A 22,231-nucleotide genomic window follows, 5' to 3' on the forward strand; every position below is an offset into this window, starting at 1 on the left:
ATGATTTGACTCCATAAGGAAGGCAGAGTAGGAAGTTTTCTTTAATTAAATGCATGTGTTTTGTTTATTTTGCAGAAATAATAACAGAGTAAAGCATTAGAGTGGAAGAATGGTGGGAAAACAACATGCAGAGCAACCCTAAGAATACAGTAGTTGTAGAGGATGATGTGGTAAGCAAGATGAGAGAAGAAAGTAGACTGAAATAGGAGGCTTGCTTAGGTGTGGGAGAAGACTGCAACTAAGACGTAAAGAGAAACAGTTGCGCTTATTAGAGTTTCTATGTATTTTTAAAAGTGTATCAAATTATACAGAAATCACTATAACTCATGTTTGAATTTTGAGATTTTTCATGACAAGTTACTGTTTTCAATAACGCACAAGTAGAAGCATGAGATTAATTTTGGTTTTTACTGCATGGGAAATACGAAATAATCTTTCTTTTCACTGCACAGAGAATATGAGATAATCATAGGGGTTTTAGCATGAAGTAATACTATGAGTTTTTGATAGGATCGTCCTTTTTCACAGGATTGCCCCAGAGGAGTTGAGGACTGTCTTGATTCAATAGTTTCAAAATTTATACCTGTGATACATGTCCAGAATTTGGCTTGTTTCAGATATACTTACCATATGTAGGGGAAAAAAAGTACCTTTCTCCAGCCAACACTGATTTTTTTATTTTTTTTTTTTTAATGGTAAGACAACACAAGGATGAGGTACCACTGCTAGTGTATTGGCCAGCTTCCTGGCACAAGATTTTAATTCAAGTTAAAAGATTAAGAAAAGAGATAGGTAATGGTTAAAAGAAGCTTATTAGGCAGAGTATTTACCCTTTGTTTAATATACATCCCTAATATTAAGCAAGACACCTTCCTTGAAGTTCTTATTTTTGTCTGGCTTTCTTCTGAAAATCTTGCTACTGAGGGAGATTTAAACCTTAACTTAAATTTTCCAGTTGGTATTTCAGATACTAGAAGTCAGGAATTTTATTCATCAGGTCCACTCCTGACACAAAATATTATCCAGCCAGGTGTCTTGGCTGAACAAGTGCTGCCCTCTCTAAAGATTTATTTGTTTTATTCACATAACCATTTGTTGATCGCACCAGTATATTATATATCACTATCTGGTTCCTCACAGGATTCTCTTACTCGGACAAAGAGGGGCCAAATGACATGGTCCATCTCTCTCTCTGCCTTGACAACACAAAGAGACTGTCTGGTTAGTCAGAAACATAGAAAATGTGAACTGAACAATTTTCTTTTCCACTCATTTCTAGCACTGGAAACCAGCAAAAATCAGATATGTTTCCATAATGGCACATTACCTAGCAGCTCATTCTGTGGGATTTATAAGGTTGTATTGAAGAGAAGGTTAATTGAGAAAACTTCAGGAATTGAAAAGGGAGAAAATGCAGAATGCAGATTTCTTATCTCTGAAATAAAACATCTGGAGGTGTATAAAAATACAGGTGCAATGAAAATGTTGAATAAGCTTCTATTCCTAGGGTGTCTGCTACATGCTTTAGTGTCAGAAAAAATAGTGTGTACTTTCTACCAATGTAGACAAAAGTACAGCAAGACAGAGAAGAAAAGACATGCGGTTACAGTGTATAAGGTAAGAAGTCAAAGAGAAAACCATATTATAATAGCTACTAGGAAACAAAACAGAAAAACACATTACCTTCTGAGGACTCCGGTCAGAGAAGTTAGAGTCCCAGTTAAAGCTCAGCATCTGAAGGGAGAATCTGAGGGCACCAAATCAAGTAGAGGACATGATCCAGAGAAACCCCTGATTAAGTTATATAAAGCACTAAAAGATCACTTTCTCCCCAAATTAACTGATCTTATAGGTTATTCTCTGGACTTCAAACCTTTAGCAGATATTCTGAAGGAAGCTGATAATGTTGTTTTAAAGGCTAGGAAAGATAAAAGTGATTTTTTATCACATAAGGACATGCCACTGTTAAATACAGAGTTTAGGAGATTTGTAGCAGTACGGACAGCTACATTAGAATCAGTATTACCTAAAGTACTCTGTACAGCCTCGGTCAAAGCTAGTCAGAGACGACTGCTGTTAGGTAACTTCCATATATTATTGATCATGAGACATTCAGACCTAATAATGTTAAAGTTTGGTACACTATTTTCATTGAAGAAGGAAAAGGCTTGTGGTCATCTTACGTGGAAATTCAGGATGGAATTATTAACAGAAGATGTAAGAAATAAATGGACTCAAGTTGTACTCTATAAACTCTTAGAACCGTCTCAGCTTTCTAGACAGATATGGAATAGTTATTCATGGTTACCACTCTTGTTTGCATTATTCAGGAAACAATTTGTACAAAAAGTGAGGATGCATAAACCAAAACCATGTTTAAATGCAAACAAGTTGATTTATGAAACAGTGGTATCTTTGAAGGAAATCCAATTAGCGATTCAAACTGTTTCATACCCATTGCATCTGAGAAGGTTTCAGCTTCTAAAATTAATTATTTTAATTCACAGGCTTTGTGAATGTGATGTTGAGGTGAAAATGAGATCAGGCTACAAATTCATTTTAAGGTGGTCAAATGCCACAGAAAGTGCAGGGTAGCTAACATTACATGTAATTTAATAAAACAGTACAACACTCTCTAGCAATGCTTGCTTACAAAATTAAGCAAGTAGTCCTGTGAGCAATAAAGCTAAAGAAACACCGGTTCCAATGGATCAGATCTTGTGATTGGAGTCACTGGAGTCTAAAAAGGTGTTACGTGTATATGCAGGGACAAGTAATGAGGTCTCTCTTCTCTGCTTGACTCCTGTTTTCATGAAAGATAAGATCTCATGTCTTTAAAATTACCCCTCCACCAGCTGAAAGGTTATGGAGGGGGGAAAAGACTAATTTCCTAGGAACCTCCACTAATATGACTACACCACAATTTATTATAGTGTTATGGCAAAAATTCTTTTATACCTGAGGATCATGTTTTCCTTCCAGAATCTTGTAGTAGAGGTCTCTTCATAATGTGTTGCAAAAACCTTTTCATCACTTGCAGAATGATATGCCAGCCACTAGCAGGAAATCTCTTTATAGACCTAAATAAGAGGTTGCTTATGTGTTACTCAGTATATAATTTTTTTCATTAGTAGCCCAAACACTGGAGCAAGGTACAATGAAAGGAGGAGAAATGGCTGTTCAAAGAAAACAAGAGGATTTCTCTGTGCTGCATATTTTGATTTACATTGTTAAATATTAAGCGGGAAGACCAACAGGAAGTCCATTTGGTAGCACTTCCCATTTTAAAGGTATCTTCAATGTTGTGTGACCCCTTCACAACTTACTGCACTAAAAAAAAAAAAATTCCCCCGGCCCTGCATTTTTAAAGACCAGTAGAGGGGTTCTGATAGACAGTCTGACTCAGTTATTTGAAAACGGAAAGCAGAGAAGAAATGGGGGAAGAGAACTTATCACAATAGAAATGGTGTCTGTGCCATTGCTTTCTGTTGTGCGTGTTCTGAGTGGGAGCTACCGAGCTGACCAGAGTCCAGGCAGAAAGGGAAAGCAGTGAGCTTACCTAAAAAAAAAGGCTAAAATTCCCATCACATGTTCAGCAAGTTCTGTATCAGGAGGTACGTACGTAGAGAGGACTGCCCAGGGAGAGCTTTAGCCAAAGGTGCTTATGGGTTTAACATGGGACACCCAACTCTTCTACAGTAAAAACCAAACCAAACCCCTTAATTAAGTTCCTTTAGTATTTAGCATCCTTTCAGATTTAAAGGACATCAAGCTATTTCCAGTAAAAACTGAAAAGACTGTAGATTAGTTTGGATAAGAGTTTTCACTTGTACTATGACCAGGGATATTAACGAAGACTTACCTACATATGTTTAGGAAAAAAACCCTAGACCTAAATTGTGTTACGATTCTTTGGCAATGTTATTTAGATGACCAGGATGCATATATTCACTGTACCTCTCTCAGATACAATGTTTTTGTTGACATCTATATACTTAAATGAAGAGAGGGAATATTTCTATATCTCACATTATACAGAATAATCAAAAGAATCCAGACATAAATTATTTGCTCTTTGTGGTTTAGTGAAAAACGTACTTCTTTCAAGGAAGTACTGCGGTATTTCCTGTACTTTGGGGGGGAAACGAGCAAACAAAAAACCCCAAACATACCTGTGCCTAAAGATGTTTAAAAAACCCCAAAACTTTTTCATCATTGTATGTAACGTTCTCTGTTTGTGCTTATTCAAAGTCTGTTCTTGCTTTTCTTGCGATTGTAACCTGTTCAACATAATCTGTATGTAATGCGAGAGAGCAATTGATAGCAAAGTACCAAATACACATTTCGTGAAATACCGATAGGCAGGCTGGCACTCAGTTCCATGTTTGGGACTGATACTCCACAAAACTTTTCACCAGCCATTATTTCTATAGCTATAGCTATCTAAGGGCATACAAACAAAACCTGCAGCTGAAGTAACAAGAAGATAGTGCTGTTTTCGTCCCCCAAATTAAAACTACAACCAATTTTTAACACTTCTAAATGCACCTCTATGCCAGTTTGTGTAACATTTGAACGTTCCTTTTCAGCATACATTAAAAGAGATTGTTTTCAAATTATCCTCTCAATTTAAGTAATGTTATTTAGACTACGACTTTTGTACAGGCAAATGGTGGGCTGTAAAAATGTAACTAAGCATCAACTGCTGGCATTTTTTAACAGGACTCTAATTTGAATCTGTGTTGTGCGTTCTCCATCATAAAATTTGCTGCTGTTTCAAACTATTCAGTCACTTTCACCAGTTCTGGAGATTCTAGGAGAGTCCCTGTTTGCAGGGGATTAGTGTTTGCTCTCACTGTTGCCATATTGACAACTCAGCTAAGATGAGCTTATTTTAAAAAAGCTGTTTCTAACTCTTAGGGCTGTGAAAATTTATCTGGAAAAGGTGACATGACTGCCACTGATTCAGTGATGTGAATCACTCTAAAACATCTATTTTGAGAAGTTTGTGCTACCTGCTAATCTCAGCGAGGTTCTAGCTGTGAAATGTAATGATGGCAATTTATAAATTGTTTTTTAAAAGCATTCAGAAGCACAAATCCCATTAATTTGGGAATAAAATTTTTGCTCCTAATTTATCAAAGCACTTGAAAAAAATTCCAATTACCTATTTCTCTGCTAATAATTCTGATGTAAGTATCCAGCTACTGTCATTTACAAATAATCCAAAGCTATCTTATGCCTTTCCTTTGGGAAAAAAGTTTCCACTTTTTCACCATAGCTGTATGTTGTCTGTTTAGAAAAATACCCTACATTGTTATGAAATGCTGGTCGATAACAGTTAGTGTCGTCTTTGAAAGCTAATGAGCACCACTGCAGAGTTACTTCAAGTAGAAAGAAGGTCTCTGTTTATTTTTAGAAAGACAAAAATAAACTAAGAGGGGGTAGTGACGCTGAGCAAGTTTTGAGGTAGACTTTTAACTAAAAATTAATTAAGAATCATACATAACCACTTGCTTTTTCAAAATTTAGTCTGAGGTTTAACATTCTTATCAGCCTTCTCTGCTGCGTGCCGAAAGCCAAAGTTTGGCCACATCATTTACATACCTTGGTTTACTGTTCCCTGCCAAGGGGGCACGATTCAGTCTGCCTCATTCATCTGTTAAAATAAGGCTTGTTCCAATATTAACTTGGGCCAAAACAAATCTGACACAGAGAGTAACAAACCTCAAAAGTTCACTACCTTTGCCATTTTCTGCAGTTTTTAACTGAAATTGCTTTCTGGCAGTACAGCTTTGACAATTTAGCATAATTTGGCTCCTTTTTATCAAATTATTCTTGTTTTCTTAACAACTGCATGTTACAGAAACATGACAGAATGAGGGGATTTTTGGATTAGTAATATTAAAATAAAATTATAGTAATAGTTTTATGTTTGGTACTTGCTGTTTTGGTTGTGCAAGTATGAGGTTATACAACACATGCCTTGCCTGTTATTTTTTGTACTTTTGAAACCTACAGTTTAGTTAATTGAAAGATGCATTAAGAAAAAAATGTGCAACAAAACATTATTCATATTCAAAACAAGGGGAAAAAGAATGTCTTTTACCTTTTTCAGCAAAACCATCACTCCTCCCTGCAGGTCTTGTGACTTTGAAGGTTTTTTCTTAACGAAACCAAAATCCAGTTGTGGTCACTTAGGGACTATATTCTCTTGATGGAAACATACTGTCATCAGCACTGTAACTGTAGATAATTATCTTTAGAGAGGTCTCGCTATTCACATTTGCCTCAATTGCTGAATATTCATTTAACTAACTTTGTCCCCTTTAAACCCTCACTGTTACCTTTTGAGTGGCAGAGGTATAAAGTATTGCACTGCTGTTTGGTACGTGCATTTTGGTTTCACTTAGGAGTTGTTGTGGCTGAAGAGCAAATTACAGTGTGGAGGCAAAATGAATTTGGATAGCAAACCCCTTTAATCACAGATGTTGCAATTTTATCAATTACACCACTTCCCTGTCACTTGGAAGACATTGCATGCTCTGGGAGAGAGCGTAGTGGTTCCAGCCATGCAGGGCATGGTTCTGGGGTCCCCTGGGTTGGGAACATGATGCTGGACACTGAGTGCAGGCTCTTGAGTTCCGCCCCCCAGCATCTTTTCTGTACTTTTTACCTCTGAAGTGTCCGCAGCTACAGGACTGGGCAACTACAGCCCCTTCAAACCGCACTCCCATTTCCTGTTCTGTTGCACCATCATTAGAGCTCACCATCTGCTTCTTCCGACACTTCTGGACATGTTTGCACTGAAGTTCAGGACGCGTGGTTGATCATACTTCATCTACTTCTGCTACAGCAAAACGTTAAAGTTCATGGGCCTATGCCAACAGCGATGCTGACTAGCTCTACCTCATGCTAACAGCTACAGGAATCCTGCCTGTGTTATAGAAATCAACCATGTTCTTTGCCTCCTGTTAAACATGCACCTTATGCCAACAGAAAGAGCCAAACATGACGGTTATGTGGAAAAGAGAAAATGTATCCACCTCCCACTGAGAGGCTTTCCTTAAAATTCAAGCATACCCCCCATTTCCAAATACCTGTCCTAAATGCAGTAACTACACACTTTCCAAGTCAAACCTACATTTACTAATCTCCTATCCCTCGGCGGCCACTGGGAGTTCACAGTTCGTCCTCTGTCTTCTAATTAAAAAAAAAAACCAAAACACCATCATCAACATAGCCACGGAAAAGTGCTGCTTGTGTTCAGCACCCCCTGAAACCAACAGTTAACTCTCAGGACAGAAATGTCTATACCTTGGCTCCGTAGGCCAACTTCAGGAAAAGCTTAACTAGACAGGGGCAAAAAGTTGCCAACTGTAGCCTCGGTTGGTACATTTAAAGCAAAATATCGTTATTTTGTTGTACAACATACAAAGTATTTTCTTTTTACTACACTGAAAAGGGGCCAGCTGCCTGATTTAGCATTTAGAAGTGTGGTGAAATGGTGCAAAATTAATCTTATTTTCTTGTCATTCTGTTACTAAGTGAAAAATAAAAGGGAGGACAGAATTTAAAAGGGAGCAAAATATATTATTAGCTATACTGAGACTATGCTGAATTCACTTACTTGAACTTCACAATACTGTGTTCCAGCTGCAGCTATCAAAACAGGCACCTGATGTAAAAGCATGGGAAAAACATGCAAAAGCACAAGTCTTGTTTAAAGGCTCTATATAAGTAGAACAGAGTTGGATCTTGCTGCCCCACAATTTCAAATTAAAAAGCAAAAAACTTTTTAAAGGAACTTAAAGATACCAGGTAGTCTTAATTTCTAGCACTCTGGATGTAAAGGTACATAATAGATCATCATGCTACAAAAGAATCTAAAAGAAAAGGCAACCGGTGCATTTTGATTGTGTAAACTTAGAGAAAGACTGAAATAGCTGGTACACATGAAGTATCAGATACACTAAACCAGATATTTAAGACGACTGAAATTCAGTTCAAGATGGTGAGACAAGCCGAGCTTGTAACTGGACAACACCTCTTTAAATCGGAGCTTTTTCTCTAAGAATAGAAGGCAAGGTACTTTTACGTATTTTCATCTTTATTTAATGAGCACTTCGTTGTTTTTCTCTAAAGATGTTAATTCCTTTTATCTAGTAAAACCATTCAGTTCTGTCAAGTCTGGGCAGGTTGTGCATGTCTCGAAATGAAATCCAGGAAATGACGGATTTTATGTATCAGTATTTCAGTGTGCATCAGTAGTTTTTTTAGACTGTTTGACATACATAAATAGAGCACATCAAAGCACTGTTTCTTTCTACATGTTTATATTTGGACACCAACTGCCATTTGTGCAAACCATTCTCATTTTGGAAGGAAGCAGCTTTCTTCAATTGCAGAATTCCATCCGATAGCATTTGCCTGCGATTCTGATGCATACAGGGGATTACACAAAATGCAAAGCTTTCTTGCAGCTATGATACTAAACTCTATTCCAACTACAAGATTTGATAATATTACCAAAATGAAGTTTACGTTTTGGAAGGAGCTTTGACTGCAAGATGTCCACTCTTCCAGACTTCTCAGCTTTCTGGAATGAAAGAAACAGCTCACTGAAGCATTAAAAACATATTTACACTTGGTTTGCTTTAGTTGAACCAAGGTGAATGAGAGTCATAACGGTAGTATAACCATGAAGCAGGTCATCCTTTATGTCATTACATTCTCTTAACACGAAATTCCCAGTAACTATTCGATCACATCCTATTTCCCCATGTCCAAAGAAGCCAAAGAGGGGAACGTTTGGAAAAAACTTCCTAAATGCATCTGCTTCCATATTCCTTTTGGTTTTATAATGCCGATATCCTCTGCCAACACATGCAAACATGAAGCCAATGGTGTTACGCTCGGGGATGTTTGCCGCTTTGAGACGCTGCATGGCGGCTTCTGCTGTCCTCTCGTCGGCTACATCCTGGTCTAACAAAACAGTGGCACTCTGGATCTGGGGACCGCTGAAAGCCAGCCCGACCACCCCGCAGGCATCACCAGGCTGGGCATTGTTACTGAAAGGCAATAGGCAGCGAGTTAGAGAGCGTTCCAGAGACCACTTCCAGCCTGAGTAACTTCTGCTGTGGCACAAGTAGATTTCAAAGCAGACCAACATCCTAGTGATTTTGAAAGCCACCTCATAGTTAAAAAACTTCAAGTTCTAGCAACCTTTTTTTAGCAGCCTTTCACAAGGAAAAACATTCACATCCATTACCACAGATTAAACGTAAGCCTACCTTAGGCTTACATACAAAGTCATACAAATACATGTAAGTCATACAAAGCTTCCAGCTTTTCTGACACAGCGTAGCAGTTGGACTTTATTGTCTTAAAAAAAAATTATTTTACTCCTGTTCATGGACATCTCTAATATGACATAACTAAAAGGCTATGGCTTCTGCAGTGTTTCTCCCATTTTAAATCTTCAGAATTTACCTTTAAAAAGACACCTACTTCTCAGATGTCAGCGATGTAAAGCTCTCCACTTGTCCCCCAGCCAGGATGATACTTTTCTCATTCAAAGGATTGACTATTTGATGAAGAAACCGAGTCGCTCCAGACTTCCAGGAGTTGTAGCCAAACAGAAGAACCACCCGGAGATCTGGGTTATTCTTCAGACCTCCAAACAAAATGACAAACACCAATCCTCTTAGTTTTAAACCCCGACCCCTGAAGTCCAACTGTCCTAGTCTCATCTCGAATAACATGTCACACCTTTAGTAATAGCTTTCCAGTACTGCAATTGGGAAAACGAGACGCAAGTTGCCCAGGCATTCAGGAGCTGGGCTGCATTCCCCACGTAAGTGACAATTTCTGAAAAGAACCTAGCCGGGAAAAGACGACTGCATCTGCTTCCTCCAGCCTTCAGCCTCTAGCGCAGCATTTGAGTTTTATCACAGCCTCTAAAGGCACAGCTCTTCAGTTTTACTCAGCAGCCTTAATCGCCCTTTTACAGATAAGAACTGAGTGTACAGGTTATTCAACAAGAACCACAACGCAGTAAATAGCTTGACCTGAAAATTAAATACATTTCCTCAAGAAACCCTGATTATGTTACTCTTCATAAATGATCTACCCTGCCGAGGACACAATGTGAGGAACGTAAACTGTATTTACTGAACTAAGCTGCCTTCTGTTCTACCTTTCCTTGCTACAGCACCTCACTTGGATCTAAATGCAAAGTTATTTTTGAGAAAAGAAACAGCTCCTCCCCACTCATTTCTAAACTGCAGTGATAGGAATCATTTCCAATGGCACACACCCATTTATCATTATTTTTAATGAAGTAGATGTTGCTCAAAACCCAACAGCTCCCTCTGAACAGCTCCACTTGGAACCATAATGAGGTAATTTGAGATTAGTAACTTAATACTCCAGAGAACGGGAAGAACAGAGACACAGAACCACCAGCTGCAGCCCTAGAGAGCCACAGAGTGCTCTGTGAATAGAAGCACAGAAACTGTTGCTTCTGCGCTGGTGCCTAAAAGAGCAATACAACACTTCACGAAAGCCCAAAAAAAAAGGAGAACAAGGACATACCTGCTTCAGCAAATTTACTTTCATCAAAGACCCTGTTCTTCAAGTCTTTTGAAAAATGGAAGGTATGAATTTTCACCCCATCGATTTTGGGAAACAACAGAGCAAACCCAGCTTCGCCCTCTTCAATTTCTTGAGGTTGATTGCTGCTTGAACCCATGGGGGTAACTACAAAGATACAAACCCAGACATCTCGTGTTCAGCGACTCTACTACTTTTGTCTATACTGTTAACACAGATTAAAAGAGGCAGAACAGCTTAGACAATGTAAAGTGTGATAGTTCATTTCCGTAACAACATATCTAATTGACAACCGGTGTGATTTTTTTGTTGTTTTGGTAAGATGAAGCAGGTTGTCCTGCTGGCTATAGATCGTGCTGAACTCCCTTTGGACAAGGAGACACAGATACATTTGGACATTTCCCTCCCGCTACACCAACTATAAATCAGCTGGAAAACAAGCACCATGCAGTACCACTGTCTCAAGTCTTCCTGCAGGTAAATATATGCAAACATACTCAGATTTTTAAGGACCACAAGTGAAACGGGGAAAGAGTGTTACACAAGCGTGTGATGACAGTATAAAGGAAAATGACACAAATATTGGGAGTATATTATGGAATTATGCTAGTGACAACGATCAAATACCCTGCTTATGCTGAGGGAAGAGAATTTAAGGCAAAAAACTAGGAAAAAACTGTCTAATGATAGGGAAGCACTAGAAAAAGACTGCCAAGGGAGGCTGTGAGTTTTCCATTGTTACTGCGTATGCCTCCTGCTAGACCATAACACCCAGGTACACACTGAGAACGTCCTGTACAATGAGTCACAACGTGACTCTGACAAATACAGATAAAACCAAGAAACAGTCAATAATTACGTTAAGAATACCAGAAAAAACTGCAATAAGCTGTCTGCTCAATTAAATCAACCCTTTTAATTTAACTGCATCACAGGAAGTAAGAATTTAAGCTCCACATGACTTAGCAGCAACACCACGAACACCTTAAAATTTAAGCTAACGCCGAGCAAGGTAATAGAACACGTAATTGCTGCGAGAATTCTCCCGTCAGTCCGCAGAACTATACATTCAAAAACATATGAAATTGTGATAAACAGGAACCAGAACAGATGGGCGACACGCTAGACACCTTCAAGCTGATCTCTCACAACACCCCGCGTTCTTCTCCTACCTACAATCCCTGGGGTGACCAGTCCAAGAACCTGACATCGCTTCGGCAACAGTTTTTCGAGCGCAATTGCTGTTTCTTTACTGTTTCTTTTCCTGGCTTTTTTTTAAAAAAAAAAAAAGAAAAACAGCAGAGAGAAGTGAAAATTAGTAGTTGTGACCAGCACTAGAACAAACCTCACAGTCAATCCCATGCTGTTTAACCACAGCAGCCCATCAGCAGCTGCTCTATCTGAGCAGAGGACTGCTGGTGCACAAACAGAACTCCTCTAATCGTAGCACAAACGTAAAACTACGCGGCCTCGGTTTTTTTGCAGAAGATTTACTTTCCCTTGAAATCCCAACCGGGAGATTTCCCTCCCAGCTGCCTCTGGCTCCAGGCGCCCCGCAGCTCCTCGAGGCGGGACGGGGTTGGTGCGAGGTTTACCTTTCTTTTGCTCGTGACACTCCTCGTGCCCGCTGAAGGTTTCGGCGTCTGCTATGTAGAGCACGGTTTGGGGCAGCACGTGCACCTTCTGTGAAGAGACGGGAGAAGAAGCGGGGCGGCGCTGCCTCGGGAGGGGAGGGGGGAGGAAGGGCGGCAGGAGAGAAGGAAGGGGGGGAGGCGGGAGGCTGCGGGAGCGGAGCCCGAAGCACACGGGCCCCCCCCCCTCCGCGCACCCACCTCCAGCTCGCGGGCCAGCGCGCGCACCAGCGCGTGGCTCTCGGCAGGGCCCGGCTCCAGCGCCGACACCCAGGCGACGCGCTGCCGCGCCCGCAGGATGCGCCGGGCGCACTCCCTCCACAGCCGGCACACGCTGCAAACACACCACGGACACGCCGCGTCGGCAAGGCCGCCCCGAGAGCGGCCCTCACCGCCGCCGTTACCTCAGGACCGGGGAGCCGGCCGCCACGGCGACGGCGGCGCCCGCCGCCCCGCCCCTTACCAGGCGGCGCGCAGCAGCGCCTTGGTGGGCAGGAACCCGAGGACGCGCTCCACCACCTCGGCCAGGTTGCCAAGCACGAAGGCGCCCTTGGCGGCGGCCTCCATGGCACCGGCGCCGCAGCCGAGCCGCTCCCCCGCCGCCTCCCCTTCTTCCCCGCCGCCTCCCCTTCTTCCCCGCCGCGCCGACGCCGCGCTGCGTCACCCGCGCGCCGATGCTCCAGGGGCGGAGTTCCGGTCACGCGGGAGAGGCGGCGGCAACACGCGCAGACACACTGCTGCCGCCTAGCGGCGGGGAGGACCCACCCGGGCTCCCGGGCCTCGTGTCCCCTCCCCTGCCCCCCCGCCCCCGCCCGCCTTCGCGCCCCGGAGCCGGCAGGGACACAGCGCACTTCTTAAAATGGTTTTTATTCATAAACTTGATGCAAGTTTACAAATTCCTGTACATTGCCAAGTAACTCCGCAATGAGAAATGGAACCCGAACCAAAGCACGCGCCGAAGGTGCGGGCTCTGCCTGCGCCGCACTCGCAGCCGCCGAGAGCTGCCCGCTGCTCCCCTCGGCGCCTGGCTGCCAGGGCTTATACAAATACTGGTACAACCACGCAAGCAGAAAGGCTGGGAAGTCACCCACCGTACACTTGGAACACCGCGTTACCGGAAGCAGTGCCAAACCTCTCCCCTCGTTTCTTTCGAGCTAAAAACTGGATCTAGAAGCAAATGCGCAAGGACCCGTGGGTGCCTGATAGAGAAAAGAGCACAAATGTGATAGTCAACTGAAAAACCGTAACAAAAACATGCTTCTGCGCTTCTAAAAAGTGCTTAATCCATGGTACACAGCCTTAGCTCAGCCCCTGGGGGTGCAAAGGCCCACTGACGAGTACTACAACCAAGAGAGACCCGATTTCGGTAAGGCAATGAAAGACGCTGTAATTACACAGACCAGATCCATCTCCTAATAAAGGACGAACAGTTCTCATCAGTCTCTCGCTAACAAAACCACCGTCATGACCATGGAAACAGTTCTTAAACCTCTGAATCGGATGACGAGTTTTTGTACTTTATTGTAGCTTTTATATAAAAATTTTTCATTCAAGGACTTTCATCTCGATTTGTGCCAATCACTTTATAAGTTCATTAGTTTACAAATGATTGCAACAACCCGTTAATAAAATGGAACACCTAAAAAGGTTTTTAGTATTTTAAATAACTTCAAGCTTCATACTGCGGCTCTTCTTGTTAAGGAGCTTGAGCCAACAAGTAGCAGGAACAGCCCAGCAAGTTCTGATGCCCCAGTGGAAGTGACTAGTTACAACTTTTTTATTGGCACAGCCTTGCTCTGCTTAAAAAAAAACCAAAACAACAAAAAACCCCAACAAACCAAAACAAACAAACAAAAAAAATCAATCTAAACAAAGAGCATCTCTTCCAAGAAACAGTTCGTATTCTCATACAGCCATGAAAAATGTTTAATGACTTAACATACAGGTGTTTTCCTATATCATTAATTTGGAAATACTACAAATGCTGTCATTTTAGACCAGAAAAACTACTGTGATTTGCAAGACCTGACATTTCCTAAAACAGTATTAAACAATGTATTAAACTTCTTGGCTTTAAATGAAACGATACAACGCAAGTCTCTGCAGTCTGCATTTTGCAAAAAGTAAGAAATACACAAAAGTGTGTGAACAACTCACTCCTATTGAATGATCTTTAGTAACTTGATGGCCTGCCGTAGGGAACTTAAGCTGTCAAATAAAAAAAAAAAGGGAGAAAGGAGGGCATGGCCCAAATATGCTTAATCCATCAGAACAAAACCAGTAAAGGCCCAAACTGCTCAGTCCAGATACCTAAGAAGAGCGGAATGGTAAGGCTGTAACTTATACTTTACGTGTCAGTTGACAGATTATCCACTAACTTATCTAATAGCTAAAGTCTTCAGTACGGCTGTTATAGGGGCACTCATAGCTTGAGTCTGTGTGTTGGAAAACATAAAAAAGAGCTCGTTTTGTTGACATTGGTCCAGGTATACAACAGTCCTCAATATTAGCCATCTTCTTTCGGAGGAGTGTACCAGCCTACGGAGAACAGAGACACGTGTTAGGTACTGACACTGCTGCGTCAAGATGATCTTATCGCCTCACTCTCCATCTGTGGGCGATGGAAGCCTAATCTGGCTCCTTCCTAATCTGGCTCTTAAAGTAGGCCAGCTCAGTGAGACCCAGTGCCCCAAGCGCTAGTGGTCTGCAGCAGGAGATAAAGCATGTGGCATATTCCAGGATCAGACCCATCATTTGGGCATGAAAATTAAATACTTCCAAGTTTGGCAGGGTTTGTGGCAGCAGCTAGCCTGAGCTGGACACCAAACAGCAGAAGCTGCTGAAGGAGGTACGTGGCTGTGACAAAATGGAATACAGGTAAAACCCCCAAGCGTTCAAGCCACTTAATGCACGGACACACAAACATGACCACACTGGGATACATATATATATATATATATATATATATATATATAAATCCCATCTTGCATACTCAAGAGTGAGGCACACACAAGCATTTGAACACTTTATCCTATTTCTGCTAATCTTGCTGTAGGAATGGGCTCAGAAGTGTCAGTTGAATCACTCGCCTCCTCATAGGATTTGGCATATTTAGCAGTTGAATTGTACCTGACCAAGTCTGCATAGTTTTTTCTAGCCACCTCTGGATCTCCAATCCAAATTCTCCCAGACACTAAGTAAAAAAACCCCTACATTTTTGTACAGTTGAGTTGAGATTCACGTTGTCCCAGAGAACAGGTAGCAGCTATAAGTTAAAGACACCTTTTGCAGCAGCAAAAATGCTGTAAATGCTTTGTGTACTGCTCCTGATGCAGTGTAGTCAAGGCTAGCATATAGCTATAAGTAAACAGACAGCCATGCTGGCTTTTGTAGCAAACTAAAAAAGCAAAAGACTCAGTTAATGGCAGGATCAAAATATCATAAAATTGGAAAGCATGTTAAAGTCGGTATCCTTCATCTTCCTCCCAATAGCAGAGAAGGCATTAGGTTCAGTTTTAGAGGCAGGAAAACTGAGGTGCTCACTACAGTCACACTGAAATACGCTCTCATGCTCACAGCAACATGAATTCCCAGAGGAGACGGTGTCCAACCTGGACCAAAGAACATCACGGAAGTGGGACCAACTCCCTCATCGCGAGACCGAGGTACCAACTCTGCTGACTACTTCTACGTACATGGAAGCCACTTAAACCTTCAGGTCATTTGTTTTCTTCTCATCCTGGCACAATGAATGCAATTTCACCTGAAGCACTTGAACATTTGTTTTGTGCACCTGAGAGACCATTAACCAGCTTTAAACAGGGTAAAAAAAAAGTGTCTCCCATTTTTATTGCACCGTTTTCCAGCCAGCACACTTCACTTGACTTTTTTGTATTTTTCCAGTCTCATGTCTGTCTTTCCACTTTATCTCTTCCTTTGTGATTACTACCGCTAAGGTCTCGCCACATTGAAACAAAGCCTTTCAGGGAAAGGGGCAAACTTCCAGCAGGTACTTCACTAACAAACAAGACACTTTAAAAGCTACAATAACAATAAAGTTACTAGATCAACCACTGAAAATGGAACTACCTTTCAAAAGACAGTAGGAACACAGAGAACATTGATGTAAGCTGCAAAAGTTGCCTTGATTGTTAGTCAAGTTACTTTAAGCGCTATTGTCTTCCTAGTGCAAGGTGAGCAAAAGGAAACACCATTTATGGTCTTCCCGAGCCAAGAAAAGACACTCTGGCACTGCAAGTTTTACTGTGGCCAAATACCAACTCCCAGGTTGCTGTGCAGACAAGAACAAAGTCACAAGAATATACATACCATTTTTCTCATGTATCTGTACTAGCGACTTATAGGACTGCTGTGCTCTTGCTAGATTATATTGGTTCTGAAAGGAGAAAAAAAACTAACATAAAAAACCTGCCTCTAGTTTTACAAAGGAACTCTACAGCGCGGTTACAAAGCAAAACCATGCACAATGTTACAGCATTCCTGGCTCTAAAGTACAAGATTTTCAAGACAAATACCCTTATTTTCTCATTTCTCCCCCATCACAGTGACAGTAATTTGCACATCCCTACTGCTGGGGAAGGCTCCTCTGTTGGAGGGTTCAGAGCCTGCGGGAAGCCAGAAGCGTGTGCAACCGGAACGGCGGGCTTCAGGCAATCCCCACCGTAACTCTGTCTGCTCAGCTGACCAGCTACTGGGTTAGAATTGTGATCATGAACTTTTACATCTTACCTAGTTCACTATCCTTGATGCGGTACTTACAAACTGGCATCCAAGTGACAATTTCATGGACTTAAATGTTGAAACATCCTTCCAAAATACCATTTAGTACTTCAAAGTCTTTTAAGTTACAGTCCATTACCAGCATGCACACTGGAACTGAATTATGATTTCAATAAATGCTGAATGGCTCGCTCAGAGGTATTTGCATGGTATTAAATTTTACCCTCTCATGAAACTTTGCAGGCATCTAGTCCAACAAAAGGAGGAGAACTTCTTAACACCAGTGTATGCGATCCTGGCAGTCAGGCTGTCATCTACAGCCTGTCTCAGAGCCGCAACTGCCAAATCCTCCTGATTCCCAATTCCAAATCCTCCTTCTCTCCCACCCTTGCCAATATGGGGATAGTACAGGTCCAACTACTTACACACCCTGCCCATCCCAAGGTTTTAGCCTTGTAATACATTCACCATTTCTTCACAAACTCACTGTTAACTGCCAATAAAATACTCTGACATGCACCACACATCAATCAAAAATGCAAATATATTTGCAAAGACAATTGTGTCATTAAGCATCTTCTATACAAGTCGGCAAAGAAATGGAAGCCTAACAGGAATTTGTGTAACCGATACAGACAGCGCATTTACCTTGTTGGCTCCAAAGTGTACTCTGGCTTTTCCTTTGACTAAAGTGGCATTGATCTGCATGATGACTGATTCTATTGAATAGGCACTGCTCCAGCCCTGCAGGAGGAAGGAAATATTTTACGTTAACGCATACTTGCTTCTTGTGCTCACCTTGCAAATCTATTTTGGAACGTGTGCTTTGGGATATTATTTTTCTTCTGCACTCCAGTTTAGTTTTAACTACTTGTTTTCAGTTAACAATTTTTGTTTTCCAGAGGAAGTCTGGAAAGTGAGATACAGCATTAATACTAAGAACCTGTAGGAAAAATGTAAAGGCTGAATCACACATTTCCAAATTACAGCAAGACAGAAACAAGAGCAGCTCCATTATTACAGCACTTACACATTTTCAGCAACGTCACACCAGAAATTACAACTTCTTGTTGCAAGAAGCAAAAGAGACTGCTATCTAATGAAGCCATTGAGTGAGCTATGAGAATTTTGCTCCCGTGAAAGTTGCCGCTTCTCTCTGGCATTGCTTTACCTTCCGGGGTTTACAAAAGTTTCTGCCAAAGCCTGAAAATAGTCACTTCATTCATTTACTTATTTTAAAGAGAAAAATCAATCACTCTGTCTACACAAGAGTCACACCTATGCCTACAATCTTCTGCATTCCTCACTTCTCCAGAGCTGACTTTGTGCAGTAGCAGAGCTTCTGGAGAAGAAAACAATGTGTCTTGCTCCTCAGAACTCATTCTTTACACCAGCTTCCTCCCAGAAATTCTGAGAATTCAAAGTTGATGTGCTCTCACTTCTTGCCTTTTCCTCAGACCTCTTGTAAGCCATCCAAGGCAGAAAAGATGATCTCGCACAAGACCAGCAAGGCAAATCTTGTGAAACTGAGGTTTATTCCACCATGTTCCCTTTGGAGTGTGTAATTTATTCCACACGGGGATTCAACTCAGGAGAAACACCTATTTTTCATTATTTTAAAGCATGCTTTGTTATTATTATCCAGGTAACAGAGTCTGTGTTCACCTGTTTAGTAAGAAGTTCCATGCATAACGCACCTCCGCCAAGGACATACCTAGAAACAAACGTGAAAGAAAATATATTTGACATCAGCAGTCAGTAAAATGATGAAACTGTTCACAGCACTTTAAGCTCTTTAACCGTCCACAAAGAGGCCACTTCAACATTACGGCAGGCACAGTGTCATTCAGAGCTAGACACAAACTAAGCAATTCAAAGAGGAATTGTGCCCGGCTGTTTGCCTACTATTAGTTCATAAAGCTCGAGAAGCAAGCCTTCACATGACATTTTGAGCTCTTCATTAAACTCGAGGTCTGCAGCAGCTCGTGCATATATTTAGGGGAAATTGCTTGCAGTCTACATAGCAGTCTCAAAACGTTCCCTCAAGCCCAATCAACCCATCTCAAACTGGAATATTTTTACCACAAAGTAAAATTTCTGTAAGGCAACTCAAACCTACCCTCCTGTGAGCACAGGAGATACCACTCGCACAAAGGGAGGATCAAAAGGGAAGTTATCCTGAAAAGCATAACAAAAAACAGGTTAAGAACTATACTGTGACAGCGATTTCCTAACCAGGAAGTATTTCAGTAGCCTTATTCGGCAAATCCCATTTAATGCAGTAACATTTTTCAGTTCTGTCAAGGTCGCATTTCCACAATACTGGCTAAAAAGCAATCTTTGGGAAGCTTTAGTGCCACACTTAAAATTGCACTTTTTTTTTTATGCTACACCTTCATCTTTACCCAAGTAACAGCTGAAAGTCATTTCAGTCACTTTCTACAGTAAGCAACAAATTTAACCCCAGCATTTCTTCCCATAGACACATACCTTAAAAGAGAAGTTGAGTAAAATGTATTCTACACCTTCTTTTTCTTTTAAGACCTGAAGATCACTATGCAGTGGGCTATCAGGATCAACTCTATAAAAGAAGGAAGGGGGAGATCTTGGATGAAGTGAGTATTTTCACTACCTGTTTAACAGTAATTATTCTTAAAAAGCTCTTTTATGTATCTGTAGTTTACAAACTGCAATTTGAAGTGAACTGTAGAAAACTCTTGCTCCCTTTATAAAGTTAACACTTTGCCATGAGATCAGCACGTAAGCTTGCTACCATGCACTACGTTCCCAACGCTATCAAGTGTTATTTGAACATAGTTAGCAGAAAATAAACCTCTTTATTTGAAAACAGCAATTTTAATTCTCTTCAGTTCACTGGAAAATGTATGTCCAAACAAAAAATTTTTTTAACAGGAAGGCTGTAGTGATCTAGTTTTCAGTACACAGTTAGTGAATCCTTTATTGAATATGTGATCACAATTCTGTATCTGCTGTTAAAAGCAATCTGCATCAGCAGAAGTACTAAAGCCAGCAGCTTCTGCTCAGCAGAATTTCAACAATTGTTTGTTGCAAACTGCTGGTGGTGAGTGGCCTAGACATTTAATCCAGACACCACTGGGTCAATCCCACCCAGGCTCTGACACCCCAGCAGCTTTTCAGAGAGACTAGTCAAAAAAATGCTTGCAGCAAGTCAAATACAGATGTTAAACAAAACGATGGGCTATTAAATCCAATCCTCTGCTACAGGTGAAACCGCAAACTTATTAGATCTCATTTCAGATTTACATGGGTAGTTTGTCCCCATCCTACCAACAGGAAGCTGTTTCAGAAGAAAATCTCCCTACGCTTAGAAACCTATCATTTCCAGCCTGGCTTGTACTATGCAAGTTCAGAGTTACTTCTTCTAGGAACAATACTGCTCCTTGGGCAAAGGGGCTCTTTTCTCGCTGACATTTACCCCCTCAACTGGTCTGCACACAGTTCATTTGTTTTCAGACACTTTTTGCTGGGATAAACACACACAGTACTTTTTATCTTCTCTAAATCATTGTGGAAGCCATTTGCTACACAGACTCCATTTTCCCTTTCTTGAAGGCAGAACATCAGACCCGCTCACAGCACTTGAAAAGAGGTTTCAAATCCCTGCAGAGTGGTTTGAGCACTTTGCTATTGAAGCGCTCAATAGACAAGGCCTCCTGTAATATGGCACAGATTTTTCTGACATACGTCATTCCTGCCATTTTCAGTTTCAAAATGTTCACATGCCTACGATTACACTAAGGAGGAAATAAAACCATATTTCAGCAGTTGGTGACATAGCTGTACAAGTCTTACCATCAGGACAAGGCAACAATTCCTATGGGCAGGTCAACTATTAGACTGAAACAGCTTATATCCTTACACTTATTAACCACGACAAATCTGAATTGATGGAAGTTCTTTCATCTCTTGCCATCTTTTGCAGGCACCCAGCCTAGTTTGGATAGACTTTGCCTTCCTATAGGTTCTTTTGTAAGATGATGGCAGATGATCCTGTTAGCAGGAATAATTTCAATATAATACCTCTAGAATTAAAGTTACTGGACTATGGACACAACAAGATGAGTTATCATCTAGTACACACAGTGAAAAGCAATACATAATTATATATAAACTTGTCTTTTCTTATGTAAGTTGTAATTATGATATAACTAAAAGTTTCGGTCCTATGTGCCTGCTCAACTGTAGAAATAAAGAACTAATGGCACTAAGACAGTTCTGTTCCTTTTTACATCTTGCATGAAACTACAAGTTGCATTTCCTTGAAATTAAAAACAAAACCAAACTAAAACCATCCAGACAAAAACTCTAAACAAAAAATTGCATCGTTTAAGGTTTCATATTTTGGAGTAGTTTTGGAAAGAGAATTGAACAGTAATGAAAGTTACAGTAATAAACCCTGTGTTGGCTGTGCAAAGAGGGTTTGCTTTTTTGCCAGCTCAGTCTCCATAAGCATTTCCGTAGACCAGAACTGTAGCCACAACACTGTAGCTCTGGCTAGAGATTCTCATTTATCAAAAGAAAGAAACTCTGCAGCACTAATAAAACAGATTCTTCAGAACATGAAAAAACTTTAATAACTTACTTTAGAAGCTTAACGTGCCATTCATACAAGCTGTCATTTACCAGTTCCACTGAATATATCCCTGTAGAAATATTAGATAGAACTAATTATGCACTAAAAGTTTAACAAGGTAAAATTTAGCAAAAACATTTTTAAGTACAAATACTGTCAGTAGGTCTAAGCAATAGGTAAGACATTGAGATACTGATGGCACATCCTTCCTCCAATAGCAGAAGCCCTTGTGAGTAAGTACAAGGAAGAAAAGTTCTTTCACTTCTATAAAAAAAATTCCACGTGAATCAAAATGTTTTTCTGACACTTAACCATTTCCCCACTTGCAGTTCCCCTTTAAGTTTTCCACAGCTACAACTCCAGCTTGCTTAGTACCCAGTATATTTTATACCCAGTACATGACCAACACACTTTTAAACCACTTAACACACAGCCCAAGTATGCAGCATTGTATTTCACAGGTTCTCATCAGTATTGGCAGACCAGGACAGGACACCGGACAGCGTATGGAGCAGAAACTCAGAAAGAGAAGATACAGCACTGGACGAAGCACATTCCCAACAGCTGACCAAAGGCGGCAGAAAGTTGCATCCAAAAAAATAGCGGTCTCTGGCAGCCAGCTGGTGATTTT

The 22,231-nt window shown here is 41.0% G+C and overlaps 3 protein-coding genes across 16 annotated transcripts in view; 1 reads left to right on the plus strand and 2 right to left on the minus strand.

Annotated features, from left to right (window-relative positions):
- The window catches only part of NRG4 (neuregulin 4), a 59,146-nt gene extending 47,366 nt beyond the window's left edge, over positions 1-11,780 (plus strand). For 7 of the 13 annotated variants that reach the window (XM_054836385.1, XM_054836379.1, XM_054836383.1 and 4 more), the window contains one exon: positions 76-2,965. In XM_054836385.1, coding sequence (XP_054692360.1) covers positions 796-2,595 — 1,800 coding nt within the window. In that variant the 5' untranslated portion in view covers positions 76-795 and the 3' untranslated portion in view covers positions 2,596-2,965. Of the gene's footprint in view, positions 1-75; positions 2,966-10,936 lie in introns of those variants that run through there. The other 6 variants (XM_054836386.1, XM_054836387.1, XM_054836388.1 and 3 more) reach the window with 2 other exon arrangements.
- Positions 8,320-12,921, minus strand: FBXO22 (F-box protein 22). Its single transcript, XM_054836397.1, has 7 exons — positions 12,709-12,921; positions 12,447-12,579; positions 12,210-12,297; positions 11,787-11,882; positions 10,597-10,761; positions 9,511-9,676; positions 8,320-9,071 (listed from the first exon to the last, which is right to left on the minus strand). Exons 1-7 carry the CDS (start codon positions 12,810-12,812, stop codon positions 8,642-8,644), a joined length of 1,182 nt encoding a protein of 393 aa, XP_054692372.1. The 5' UTR covers positions 12,813-12,921; the 3' UTR covers positions 8,320-8,641.
- Positions 12,922-13,096: 175 nt separating this feature from the next.
- The window catches only part of UBE2Q2 (ubiquitin conjugating enzyme E2 Q2), a 52,217-nt gene continuing 43,082 nt past the window's right edge, over positions 13,097-22,231 (minus strand). For both annotated transcript variants that reach the window (XM_054836395.1, XM_054836396.1), the window contains 7 exons: positions 21,610-21,670; positions 19,476-19,566; positions 19,105-19,163; positions 18,651-18,699; positions 17,634-17,729; positions 16,575-16,641; positions 13,097-14,783 (listed from right to left, as the gene is read on the minus strand). In XM_054836395.1, the coding sequence (XP_054692370.1) occupies positions 14,752-14,783; positions 16,575-16,641; positions 17,634-17,729; positions 18,651-18,699; positions 19,105-19,163; positions 19,476-19,566; positions 21,610-21,670 (455 nt within the window). In that variant the 3' untranslated portion in view covers positions 13,097-14,751. The remainder of the gene's footprint in view (positions 14,784-16,574; positions 16,642-17,633; positions 17,730-18,650; positions 18,700-19,104; positions 19,164-19,475; positions 19,567-21,609; positions 21,671-22,231) is intronic.

This window comes from Grus americana, chromosome 10 (genome assembly GCF_028858705.1).
Source record: "Grus americana isolate bGruAme1 chromosome 10, bGruAme1.mat, whole genome shotgun sequence".
Taxonomy (NCBI): Eukaryota; Metazoa; Chordata; class Aves; order Gruiformes; family Gruidae; genus Grus; species Grus americana.

What these genes read in the sequence shown, in the direction of transcription:
- FBXO22 (XM_054836397.1), bottom strand. Translation starts at nt 12,812, where the DNA reads ATGGAGGCCGCCGCCAAGGGCGCCTTCGTGCTTGGCAACCTGGCCGAG. An exon ending in GCGCTGCTGCGCGCCGCCTG is followed by an intron (nt 12,580 to 12,708) that starts GTAAGGGGCGGG and finishes GTGTGTTTGCAG; the next exon opens with CGTGTGCCGGCTGTGGAGGG. An exon ending in ACATCGCTGACATCTGAGAA is followed by an intron (nt 9,072 to 9,510) that starts GTAGGTGTCTTT and finishes ATTGCCTTTCAG; the next exon opens with TAACAATGCCCAGCCTGGTG.